The sequence below is a fragment of the Thermobia domestica genome, chromosome 8 (assembly GCF_964235325.1).
Source record: "Thermobia domestica chromosome 8, izTheDome1.hap1.1, whole genome shotgun sequence".
NCBI lineage: Eukaryota > Metazoa > Arthropoda > Insecta > Zygentoma > Lepismatidae > Thermobia > Thermobia domestica.
The window spans coordinates 106,286,281-106,300,422 of NC_137461.1; the positions used below are offsets into that span (position 1 = coordinate 106,286,281).

The 14,142-nt window shown below is 36.6% G+C and overlaps 1 protein-coding gene across 1 annotated transcript in view; it reads right to left on the reverse strand.

The window, feature by feature from the left end:
* The window catches only part of LOC145693120 (putative tricarboxylate transport protein, mitochondrial), a 137,182-nt gene that overhangs the window by 47,355 nt on the left and 75,685 nt on the right, over window positions 1-14,142 (reverse strand). The window contains exon 2 of the mRNA XM_081768838.1: window positions 1,324-1,531. Coding sequence (XP_081624964.1) covers window positions 1,324-1,531 — 208 coding nt within the window. The remainder of the gene's footprint in view (window positions 1-1,323; window positions 1,532-14,142) is intronic.

Below are 14,142 nucleotides of genomic sequence, written 5' to 3' on the forward strand. Positions count from 1 at the left end.
CCAAGGTGAAGCTTGCCCTAATCACGTCAGTTGATGTGGAACTCTCATTCTCTGCATACAAGCTCATCCTCACCACCAAATACCACCGTTTTACCATAGAAAACCTGCAAAAAGTTCTTGTTAATTACTGTGAGGCCAGTTACGACTTATGTGGTGCAGAAATGTAAATGTGTTATGTTTTAGTTTTATGAACAACAATATTTCAATATTCAGCAGATTAAAATGTAAGAACATGATGAGTGTGCGTACATTTCTGTATCTTAAAGTCTGAATTCAGATCGTAATGCATCATTCCATTCAAAAATCTTATATAAGAACCTATTTTGTCATTTTTATGCCTAATTTAGTACTTTTTGGCTCCTATTTTAGTAAACATGTAGTTTAGGCACATAAAACATACTTCTTTAGAACCTAAAAATCCGATGACTAATTATGAATATGTTCTCTTCAGATATGATATACTAATATTGCTAGTTATAGATCTACACACACACACATATATATATATATATATATATATATATATATATATATATATATATATATATATATATATATATATATATATAATTTTACGATATACTCGTATATTGAAATGTAACTTATATATGATTAGTCTATCATTTTTCACGCACTATTTAAGCGCACATTTTGATTGTCATCCATTCCGACTGCAAAATCTCTACTTAACTTTTGAAATGAAATGAAAATATTTGTTTTATTTGACGTACCATGATTATTGTTCTTAGGTGATGGATGATTAATGGAAGGGGGGGCGATTATGAAATTAAATTTTGTATGTTCTCCCACCAGCAATCTGGCTCGAGACTATGTACACCACAGCCGCACGCGCTAACCACTAGATCAACAGAAAGAGCACCATATATATACAGGGTGTTTCAAAACAACACCGACAACGTTTGGGAGGCGATTCCTGTCACGAAGATAAGACAAAAAGTATAGACCAACCTGGGCGCACAAATGCTTCCTTTCGGTGTTATAGGCGGAATAATATGTACTTTTGGATAGAGCACATATTGGTTCCTAAGTGAAGTCTTGACCTGACTACGGTAGGTCCCATAGTTTTGGAGCTACGGACCTTTAAAGTTCATTTTATCATATTTTCGACAGCCGATATCTCCGAAAGAAGGCATTTGTGCACCCAGGTTGGTCTATACTTTTTGTCTAATATTAGTGTCAGGAGTGCAAGTTAATTGTAAATCTGGGGCCCCGTAACATGTCCCCAATCAGGCCCCGCACCACTTAAGGCCGGCCCTGTCTAGAATTTAAATAAAAAGTCCTTGTGTACATTTAGGAACTTACCTAACGGCTGATTTAGGTATTGAGCCATATATCAAAATACTAAGTCCTCTGTATAGCCCGAAGAATCCATTAGTCTTTACAGTCTTCTTTACACAGTCTATGATTCCATCGTATTTTTTGGATCCCGCTTTCTCATCCAATTGTAACTGCGTCTTCACATACTCGGTCGGATATGTTATACAAATTTCGATAGCTCCCGTTATACCACCTGCAATGAGAAAATATAGTTCCTTACAGAAATATGCATTTTTATATATGTGCGTAAGAAATTAAAGGTGTTTTATCATTTTACGAAAATATCCCCTGAGCTGAAACGGACACTCTTAATTCCATTTTTCACACCTACTTACCAGTAGCGTAGCCAGGATGTGTGTTTGGGAGGGAGGGCAAGTGCTGTTATAGGTACATATAGAATAATTACAAACAAAAACTATATAAACATAAAAATGTATAAAAAATTACAAACATCAAAGTATCAAAGTACATTGTCGCACCTCTTTGGGGGGGACGGTCCCTGTGGGCCCCCTTCCCTACGCCACTGCTACTTACCACAGTGCAGGGAAGCAAATAATCACTCACCCACTCGCCAGTGGCGAGTGGTTCATCAGTGTGGGCGAGTATTTAATATCGTACCGAAACGAAATGATTTCTATTATGGAATGTGGCCTAGTAAAAATTGGCTTTTTTTCTTGGGCTAGTACAACTTTGTTGCTTATTTGCATTTCTGCCATAGTGACTATATTATTATTATTAACTAGTGCCTAAGGCTACTGAGAATTTTTGGTACTGTTGGAACGAAAAAGAACCAACATAATACATATCAAAATATTGCAGGATATTTAAAGAAAATAAAGCCTTACGTTTGAATTCTATTTCAACTAAAGACAATGGTTTCTAATTAGAGCGCTGGTATGAATTTTATTAAAATCTGGACATAATTACGATGATGCTAATAATTAATCAAGTGAAGAACATTTTCTACAATTTTGTTGCTCAATGTTCAATTTAACTACAAATATGCTCAATGCTCACTTTTACTACATTTTCTGCTACACTACTTTTACTACATTTTCTGCTACACTCATAATTTATTTTTAATGTTCTTTTTATGCCACCTTTCAATCTAGTTGGCACAAATGTAGAGCATTGAAAAAAATATAAGTACAGTACCGGTCAAAAGTTTAAGACCACCTCGATTTGAGTGAACCTCTTTTGTGGACCTTCTGTTTCCCACATTAACTTCGCAATCGTTATCACAGGTACTCTTTGTGATAGCTATTGCATAATGTAAACAAAGGACTGGAAGATGAGATGGTATTTTGTTTTTATTTGAATATAACAGTGAGATAACGCTGGAACATAGTAGAATAAAGCATTGACATAAAAAGAACAAGTTGTAAATTTTTTGTAGTTCTTTCTAGCTTGTTGATATGTTAATGTTTACAAAACCAAACATAGCTATATTTTGAGAAGTGTTTACAACGGCCTCTATGCATATTTTCGAAATACACTCAGCCAGAAGGCATTGTAAGCGGGTTACGTTTGGCAACATCCCAAGGAAACAAATGAATGCTAAATTGCATTTTTACTTTTGCTATGGATCTGTATAGTACAAAGGCAAACTTATTTTAATGTTAGAGGCTTAATGAAAATTTTAAAAAATAATCGTTAAATCACTTCTTGAATATTATTTTTAATCTTATTTTAACGAAAGAAGTGTTATAATTTTTTTTAAAAAATAATAAAAAGCTTCCCTTAGGCATGGTTTAAACTAGGGATGGGCAAAACCGGTATTTATAAAAACCGAAAACCGGTTTCTATAAAAACCAAAACCCGAAAAACCGACATTTCTGTTTTCTCCAAAACCGGTTCGGTTTTCACCGAAACTGGTTTCAGTGAAAACTTTTCGAAAACACAAAACTATTTCTGTGGAAAAGGATTCGGTTTCCGGAGAACAACGAAACACCATTCTGGTCAGAAATATAACAAATTTTGGAAAAAAAAGCGGAATCTGTTTTGAAGGAAACCGAAACCGGACCAGGTAAAAAACCGATAGCCGGTTTTGAAGAAAACCGAAACCGGTTTCGGTGAAAAACTGAGACCGGTTTTTGAAATTTAAAAAAAAACAGTTTCGTTTTTTCTAAAAACCGAAGAACCGGTTTTTGTGCCCACCACTAGTTTAAACCCACGCCAACAACGAATTTCCTTACTAGCATGTTGCGTTAACTCACTCGGCTACAAGGGCCGACACCATCTGGCGTTTACTTTGTGCTATATGTAGGTGATGTGATGTCACCAACAGGATCGCGATAAAGATGTCATTTATCTTTCCTACATTGTTGCCAAGAGTAACCCGTTCACAATGAGTTATGACTAGAGTTCAGTGTATTTCAAAAATACGTGGCCTGTCGACGCCCTTGTATGTTCATATTGTCACTCAATGGAAGCGCAGTGCTCGTTGTTGCCAATCAAACGAGCAAGAAACTGATCATACGAAGATTTCGAGACTCCACAGTAGATTACGTATTTCAAAGTCTAGGACGCTACTAACCACCAGCCTAGGGATGAACTTTCGTAAAATTGTCTAGCAGTCAATTCACATTATATAGTATGCGCCATAGGTGCCGACATTTATTATTTTTTTTTTTTTTTCGATTGGTGCTCACACTACGCTACTTTTAAGATAAATCACATCCCGAGTTTCGTATTCTACTTTTTAAAACGAATCTAATAGACAAATGGTTTTCAAACTAAGGGTGGTTCTGATAGACATGAACAACCATCAAGGAGACACAGGCTACTGTAATAAAATGAAAGCGGTAAGAATTTAATTTTAATTTACTTATTTATTTATTTCTATCAAGATCACTTAAACTTTGTATTGAACATAACTTTTTAACATGGAAGGAAGACAGAAAAATTTAATGGGTGCTGAGCACGTTAAAAATCTTCATTGGGTACTTGAGCCCCGTAGCACCCATGTAGACGGCGCCTAAGATAAGCGCTCTTTAATCCGGCATTCTATGGTTCGCGATATTCTATAATCCGGCACCCATCGAGCAGCAAGAATATTCAATTAAATAAATATTCAATGTTCGAACTTAATTTTGCACTCTATTGATTATAAATAAGAATATTTTAAGTCCCATAGTTGTACAATGATGAAATACTTCGTACAGCAGGATATTTATACGGTCTACACAGGATCAGAATGTGTGTAAACACATAAAATACATGTTTTAATCATTTGTAGTTTTTATCTAGGATGATTTATTAACTTTCTCATTAAAACTATATTGACGTTCGATAATCCGGCACGGCCGTTGTCCTGAATGTGCCGCATTAAAGAACGCTTATTGTAAATCGTTATCTTTGGAGATACTTCACATTGAACTTTGACAGGCTTCCCTTTGTAATTTCTCGCTATCTCTAATCGTGGTTGCTCTAGTATCTGACGACAGTGGACGGATGGGTAATATACTAGAACTTTTAGGGATCATTCGAAACAAAGAAGCTTGCTTGGCTGGATGCTTTAAGAAGAATGTTAAGGTCGGAAAGAAGAAATTTATTGATAAATACACAAAATTCTATTGAGTTGCCTATTGCTGCAAACTGGTCACTTAATTCATCGGCAACACACACGCGTAACCATGATTTTAAATTAATAATATATAAGACTATGATATTTCATCGAAAGTTGATTACCATAAACTAGTACGAAATCAACATATATTGATACTGTGTATATATATATATATATATATATATATATATATATATATATATATATATATATATATATAGAGAGAGAGAGAGAGAGAGAGAGAGAGAGAGAGAGAGAGAGAGAGATTACACAGGAATCGTGAATGTATAATGAAGCAGCTAAAGGCGAATGAAAAAAATGTGAGACTGGGCAGGATCAGGCAGCAGAAATAGAAACAGTGCTAAGTCGTGTAACGCTGAGCTGAATTTAACATTGAAGAAATTCCTGATCACTATTTTTGGTGCAAAAATAGGTACAAAAATAGGTAACTTCAAATGTTTACAAGAAACCCGTCTCGAGTAGTAAGTTACTTGTGCAACAAATTCACACTCTTATCTTCAAAGCAGTTTTTCAATAACAGCTTTCGTGTACTGTATAAGAAAGATATTCTAAATTCGCAACTTGAGTGTGACAAGCCCAAGATACGACAATCTTACGATTTATATTTCTAAAAATAAATATGCTATTTCTTTCTAACTCTACAACACAAATTTTCTACTTTTCTTTTTCTAGGGGGCGGGTAAGGAGTTATTTTTTAAATATCAATGTACTTAAGTAATAAATTTCGTTCTTTAGTTTATCGAATTTCCGAAAAATAGCGACAGTATACTTACTTTTACTAGCTAGGGAAATTTTCGAATTGTTTGAATACAATCTTGACTACATACAGGGTGTCTCAAAAGTCCCCTGACATAGGGTAACTGTTATTATCAGAGTCATAGCAAAATGTAACAGGAGAAACAGTCTCCAAATATGTTTTTAATCTGAAGATTTTTTTTTAATCGGACGAGTCGTTTCAGCTGTACACACTTTATGCGCCAATGTTAAATGAAAATGCAACGTTGCCATTTACCTGGACCCACAACATGAAGTGAATGGGGTTATGTTTGAAATGGGGGCTGGCCATCGACACGTAAGCGTAAAAGACAGCAACTTCATTCACTTACGTTGTGGGTCTAGGTAAATGGCAACGTTGCATTTTCATTTAACTTTGGGCACATAAAGAGTGTACAGCCCAAACGACAAAAAAAAAAAAAAAAAAAAAAAAAAACTCGCTTTGGATTGAAAACATCATATTTGGAGACAGTTTCCCCTCTTACATTTTGTTGTAACTCTGATAATAACAGAGTTACCCTAGGTCAGGGGACTTTTGAGATTCCCTGTATATACCACTGGTGGCTCTTGAGGGATGTCATCATGAAAAATTACAATGCATCGCTACAAGCTAAAGGAAGAAACCTTACCCAATATTCTAATCATCCTATACACAAAAATTAGGAGATAAGTTTTCTTCCTAATACTGTCTGAAATGACCGTTCTTCCCGCGGAAAGAAAATGTTTATGGAATTATTTGCAATAAAAAGTAAACTCCATTCCCTCCCTTAGAATACGGATTTCATTTAGTGTGAAATGATAAAAAAAACTAGGGATGGCCAAAATTTTTCGGAATTGCAAATTCCACTTTCCAAAACCTGGATTTTTTCTGAATTCCGAAATTCTCTAAATTCCAGAATTTTTCCGATTTTTTACTTTCCGGATTCCGTAAAGTAAAAATTCCGGAATTGGCTATCTTTAATAAAAACCCAGGTCGATTTAAGTGCTATCTTCGAAACTCCATTTTAAACGTTTCCTCGCTTTGGCCATTTTATGAATACAAAATAGGATATTACTTTTTAAAATTATGCCCTCCAGCCCTACAAGTGGAAGTTTCGAAAGCGAGCAGGTGATCACTTTTTTTTTTTTTAATGAAGAGTTAAATTCGAGATTCGTTTCCCTATGATGAGAGGCTTGTAAGATACTCTAGTTTTTAATACATGTTAATCCTCTTTTTCCCCTTTGGATACGCATTTTAAGGAAAGCAACATGATAAAAAGCAGCTCGAGCAAAGTAATAACTATGTGTAAAAATTCATTTCAAGTGGTTCAGCCGTTTTCCCGTGATAATGAGACAGACAACCTCCATACGTTTTTGTATACACGACTCCAAAAGTGTATTACCACCTACAATTCTCCTTTTCCTGCAATAGCAGGCAACCCAGAAAGCTCGGCGGTTGGGCTGGTTGCGAATTCGAAAGGCGTTAGACCAAACCTAAATTTTCTAACAAATATATCAGTGTGGCAAAGTGTAAATAAAACAATTTGTTAAAAATGACAATCTTATTATAGTGAAGGAGTTGGATGAATCAAAAGTTACAAAATGATCTCACTTAAGCAGTTCAAACAAAATGAATGGCAAGAAACAGATATAAGAGAAAAATATTTCTCCCCTCCCCACCCAAAAAAAGAATCTCATAAAAAAGAAAAGGTTACATAACGTAAAGTTTTAATATAAAAGCTCCCCTCTAAATTGTGAAAGCTGACGCCCGAAGGGCAAGAACAACTGAACCAAAGAAAATGAAATTATACACAGATATTGTAGACGCAAAACGACGGAATACGAGTTTCGTATTTTCCTGCAGAAAACTGTTGGGTAGGGCACGGACCCCTCCAAACCTTTGATCACGAAATATCAAAAGTGCCAGTAACAGTATGTCAGAAGTGTGTAAAAGACATGAAGAATTGCAACGAAACCTTTGTATGGAAAATACGCAAAAATTAAATGAATACCGGTTTTTTAAATTTTCTTATTGAAAAACGGATTTAGGGGCAAAAGCCCCACCCGAAATTTTGAAACTTGACGCCCGAAAGGCAAGAAGTGAACCGAAGTGAATGAAATTATGCAGATATTGCAGACGTAAAACGAGGATGCGAGTTTCGTATTTTCCTCGAAAAAACGGTTGGGTGGGGCACGGACCCTCCCAACCTTTGATTACGAAAAATCAGATGTGCTGGTATGTGTCAGATGTGTGTAAATGACATGAATTACAACGAAACTTCTAGTATGGGCAATACGCAAAAAATAAAGAAACACGGGTTTCATGTTCTTCGAAAAGACGGTTTAGGGGGCAAAAGAACCCATCCCAAAATTTTGAAATTTGAATCCGGGAAGCAGCAAGAAGTGAACCGAAGTAAAAGAAATTTTGCACAGATACCGTAGACATAAAATGGGGGAGTACGGGTTTAATGTTTTCCTGGAAAAAAGTGTTCGGTGGGGCACTAACCCCTTCTAACCTTTGATCACGAAATATCAAAAGTGCTAGTAACAATATCTGAGATGTGTGTAAAGGACAAAGAATTGCAACGAAACTTTATGTATGGACAATATGCAAAAAATACATGAAGAGTGGTTTTTATTTTCTAATGAAAAACGGTTTTAGGGGGCAAATGCTCCCACCCAAAATTTTGAAAGTTGACGCTCGAAAGGCGGAAGAAGTAAACAGAAGCGAATGAAAATTTAGGATACCAATTTCGTATTTTCCTGGAAAAAACGGTCGCAAGGGCACGGACCTCTCCAAACTTTGACCACGAAAAATTGAAAGTGCTAGTAACAATATGTCAGATGTGTGTAAAGGGCACGAAGAATTGAAACTAAACTTTATGTATGGACAATACGCAAAAAATAAAATAATACGGTTTTTTAATGTTCTGCGGGAAAACGGTTTTAGGAGGCAAAAGAACCCACCCTAAAAATTTTAAAATTAGACGCCTCAAAGGCAAGAAAAAGTGAACCGAAGTGAACGTAATTTTGCACAGATATTTTGAAAATAAGATGTGGAAATACCGGTTTCGTATTGCCTGGAAAAAAACTTAGGTGGGGCACGGACCCCTCCAAACCTTTGATCACGAAAAATCAAAAGTGGTAGTAACAGTATGTCAGAGGTGTGTACAGGACATGAAGAATTGCAACATAACTTTGTGTATGGACAATACGCAAAAAGTAAACGAATACGATTTTTATTTTCAAGAGAAACACGGTTTTTTGGTCAGAAGCCCCCTTCCAAAATTTTGAAATTTGACGTCCGAAAGGCAAAAAGAAGTGAACCGAAGTGAGAGAAATTGTGCAGATATTGCAGACATAAAATGAGTGAATACGGGTTTCGTATTTTCCTGGGGAAAACAGTTGGGTGGTGCACCGACTATTGCCACTCTTACAATTGCAAATATCAAAATCAAAAAGTACCTGAAACTTTCTTATTAGAAACAAATGAAAAAAGAAAAATGAAGATCTTGAAGGTAAAACGTAGACAAGTTCACCAGTTTTCAGAAGATGCTGTCTACAATGCACTAAACAGAATGGGTCGGTGTCAGTGAGTCACAGTGAGTGGTGTTTTGCAGTAGGTCACGTCCTTTTGAGCCGGGATCCACTGACCCATTCACAAATCTTGATTCATTTCACCCAGTTACCAACCGTCCCATGGATCCAGTCCATCTTAATTTTAACATGTCTTATTTCATTTAAAAGACGAAACATACATCCACACAATTTTTTCATCAATCGCGAAGGTTGGCTTAATATAATAGTTGAAATGGTCATTTCTTCTCACGGTGAGAAATTGATATGATTAAAAAGTCCATCTTGGAGTGGGTACAAACTACCTTTCAAAGTTATTAGAATCGCTTTCTCAACCTCGAAAACTATGAATTCGACAAATATGTCAGTAATTTTTTAGATTTTATTTTTAGCTCTCCCAGGCCATCATCCTGTGAAGATGGGAATGAATTTGGATGTAAACTCCATTGCGAGCATCACTATCCATCTCAACGACCGAGAAAATTATGGATAAAAGAATTAAATGTCACACCTCTCACTTCCATAACTTCATACTACTACAATATTTTCTTAGATTGAAAGTACTATGTCCCCAGTTTCGTAAAGGTTGTCCCAGACATTCCGGAGTTAGGCTGGAATATTCATTTATACAGAAACATTAAAATACTTAGAGCTGTACGAGCAATGCCATCTATGTTGCCCCTGTAAAATCAAAATCCAGCTGACATGTTCGTTTAGTGTTGCTATTTATATCGGTGATAACGAAACTATGGACTCTACACTAATATCGGTCGTTTTGAATCATTGTATACGTTACTCCTTCGACTCTCCTTATTAGATGTGCTAGGGATCTTACTCCTACTGGAAGATGAACTTAAAGGTCATCAGAATTGCTTCCAATGAACTTGGGGACCCCGAAAGATATGGATTCGACACTAACATTGGTCATTTTCAATTACTTCTACATGTCATTTTTCACACACTCCTTCAGGGTGCTAATGGGGGCTTAACTTACTTGGCATCTGAAATGCCACTCTTTATCTATGCGACCACCAAAATTATGGATTCGATACTAATGTCGGTCATTTTTTTATAATTTTGGTATCAGCCCCTTTCATTCCTCCTAGGAGAGCAAACGTATGCTGCCACCGCTAGGAATAAATTTGGTCTTAAATGGCATTAAAATTTCTACCAATTAATTTACCGACCAGTGCTCCAATAAGAAGCTCTGCGTCCCTACGCACTTCTCTCGGCGCCCCCAATTACTACATATTTCTCCACCCCTTGATCCATAACTTAAAAATAAAACAATTCGAATATGCTTAATTAGTGAATTTATTACAGTTAAATACCACTCACCAAATGCTACAGCTGCAACTACGTAACAAAAAATAACAAATGGGAAAGATGTTCTGAATTACTTTTAGATTTCTTACGCTTTCATTAAACACATTACAATAGTAAAAGAGGATTGTTTACGAAATAGTATATTTGCTCTCGATTTTTTAACTTTTACATACGAAAAAATTAAAATATTTAATTTTAAATATTGCGCTCTTCAAAGATGTTGCCCTCTAGGCACGAACCTAGTTGGAATAATGGGAAATGCGGCACAGCGGCGCTGAAAAATTACGATCCGATTCTAATATTGGTTGATTTCGATATTTTTGTGGCTACATAACCACTCTGTGTGCTAATGGGAGCTTAATTGGACTTGAATTGAAAGTAGAACTATTTACCTAAGCGACCACGAACTATGGATTCAATACTAATATCGATTCTTTTTTAACATTTTTTATCTGTATGCCGACAGTACTCTTTTCCATATTGTAAGAAATATAGTTAAAATTGCTCTAGACATATCAGAATTATGTTCACACAAACACACATACATCCATATATATATATATATATATATATATATATATATACAGAGTGAGCGAGCGAGCAAGCGAGAGAGAGAGAGAGAGAGAGAGAGAGAGAACGTCCCAAGGCATCACTTCTTGAACATTGCAAAAGCTATCAGGTATTGAATTGAAATCTATGTAGACTTTCTGCTGGCATGCTTCATAAGGACAATTCCAGTCTGTTCACGTGACCTTTCGGGCTCATGAATTTCTTGCGAGCGTTCCGACTTCGGATTCTCTGTTTATACCGTCTTTTTATGCCTCGGATAATTTTTAAGAACATAAATGACATGCTGTAATATGAATGTTGAGAAGTAACCTATAAGACAAATAGCTGCAAATACACTAAACTATTTCTTCGTATGGTATTTTCTTAATTTGCATTTAATATTCTCATATATAACACCGACCTACTGTGAACACCTATATCAGATGTTATATTTTAACCATAATAATTACTATGTCCTGCACTGATTATGTTATGTATATATACAACTGATGTATTTTAATGTAATTATTTTATATAAGAACTCATAACCTCACAATTTAAAATCCAACGGGTTGCCACTGAGCCAACGCACAGACTCTTCCGAACGTGCTTCTAGCGATGTATTCGGCTCTCCAGATAATTATGACATTTATATCAGAGCCCTGCAAACCCAGGCCCGAAGACGGCCCGGCACGGATGGATCTGTATTCTGTGCCCGACTCGACCCAACCCGGCCCGGCCCAATGGGAAATGACAAATGTGTCGTCATAATATTGATGTCCTTTTGTCCTTTTTGAATACGAAAATCGTGTGAAAGGTTACCCAATGTCACTTTCTATATTCCTATTCTGTTATCTACTTGCTCTGTCCATCCATGTTTATTATAAAATAATACAGCTCATTGACGTAAAAGTGTTGTCCTATACTCATTATACTCATTAGTTCTGTGTCCTATACGAGTCACAGAAAATATATATAAAACTGCTACACCGTAAATAATACTAATACTACAACTGCTACTGTTAATACTACAATTACTATTACGATTACGAATGCTAGTGCTAATTCCACTATTGCTGTCACTCCTACTAATATTACTACTACCACTACTACTACTACTAATTACTATACTAATACGACAGCGAATACCACTATAGCTATTACTAGTAATACGAAAACAAAACAATGATAATGAAATCTTCGAGTTTTACGTCCCACAGTTATGCCGACTAGGCTAAAGGAGACGGTGATGAAAAATAAAGGAAATGGTGGAATTAATAAAGTGGGAGGAAACGGGAGAATGCTGAGAAACTCCCACACGGTGTTTGTCCACCACAAAGTCACTTGGCGTGAGCTGGGATCGAACCAGGGACCCCATGCACCACAGGTGAACGCTCAACCACTAAACCACCATTCCAGGAACACCTAATAGACCCTGGCGTCTTGGTGATTTTTTTTATCATTATATTTTATATTTGTAGTCTCATACTATAAACAATACAGGAACATGTAACAGCATTTAGTATTTGCCTTGCTAATTAAATATTACTAGAAATTGCACTGATTTTATGAACACGTCAGTTCACGGTTTCGGCCTCCGTGGTCTCATGATAGCATACCAAATTTACTTAGTAGGTCAAGTACTTGACTTCATCATTCGTTTTTTAGGTAACTATGGCTCAAGCCGTAGGATGATGACGGGATGAATTGGTGGAATGAAAACAGTGGGAGCAAAAGGGGACCACCCCGAAAACTCCCACGTACAAGGTGTTTGTAGACCACAAAGTTCACATAGCACGAGCAGGGATTGATCCGACGACCTCTAGCACCTGATATGAGTGCTTTACCTATTGAGCCACCGTTGTCCCTCGTAGATCAAGCATCGCTTCACATTCTATGCAGACAGGCCATAACAACTAGCATTTCTCCGTTTTTTTGTACTTAGAAGGTAAATTCTGTGCCACCAGACATGTCAACTCTGACGCGAAATCGTAGCAGTTTTACTAGTATTAGCTGTGGTCGTAGCAGTAATAGTAATAGTAGTAGTAGGAGGAGTAATAATAGTAATAGTATTACAGTACTTTGCAGTCTTGAATCAAGAGTCAGTTTCCCAAACACATTATGATTAATATAGGCTGACAGTAAGACCGTACGAACACGGCAAAGGCAGGGGTAGTGGAGGACATTTAAGAAAAAAATGACATTACTTTCTGATTCGTCTTCCAGTGCCCGGGCCGAGCCGGGCCGGCCTGGCTCGGTGCGGAATTACATGCGCCCAGTTCGGCCCTAAAGCGTTTGTGTCCGGCCCGGTTACGACCCGGTCCAGTTTGATTTTAATTGAAACGGGCAGGGCCGGGCGGGGCACATTCCGGGCCTAACCGGGAACCCCAGCCCGTACCGGGCTCTGATTCATATCCACTGCAAACGCTGATTTTGTTCTATTTTGACTTTCATTTTAGTACTCAGGCGAGAATTATGTTCTATGTCTTAACTTTCAGCATTCTTTCACATATGGAAAGATTCGTTTACGTATCTAAATGTTTCATTACGTATGGAGTGCTAAATGGCAAAGAAGAATGTGCTGACATTAATACAAAGTTTCGAAATATTTTATCATTAAGTATTCCAATCAATGTTGCTTTTTTATACAATTAGTAACAAGTCTTACTATATTTAAAAGAAGAAAAACACATCTAGAAATTTTTTCCCGATTGCAAAGGTTGACTTCGAGGTTCGAACCCGGTTTACTTTTTCCCGAAGATACTCTAAGTTGGACTTAGAAATTTCTGCCTCAAAACAGCAATAAAGAATGCCCTCAACCTTTTTGAGACAAGATGTACCTTTCGGGCGACAACTTTCAAAATTTTGGGGTGGGTTCTTTTGCCCCCTAAAACAGTCTTTCCGCAGAAAATCTGAAAAACTGTAATCCTTTATTTTTTGCGTATTGTCCATACAAAAAGTTTCGTTGCAATTCTTCATGGCCTTTACTTACATCTGACATAGTGTTATTA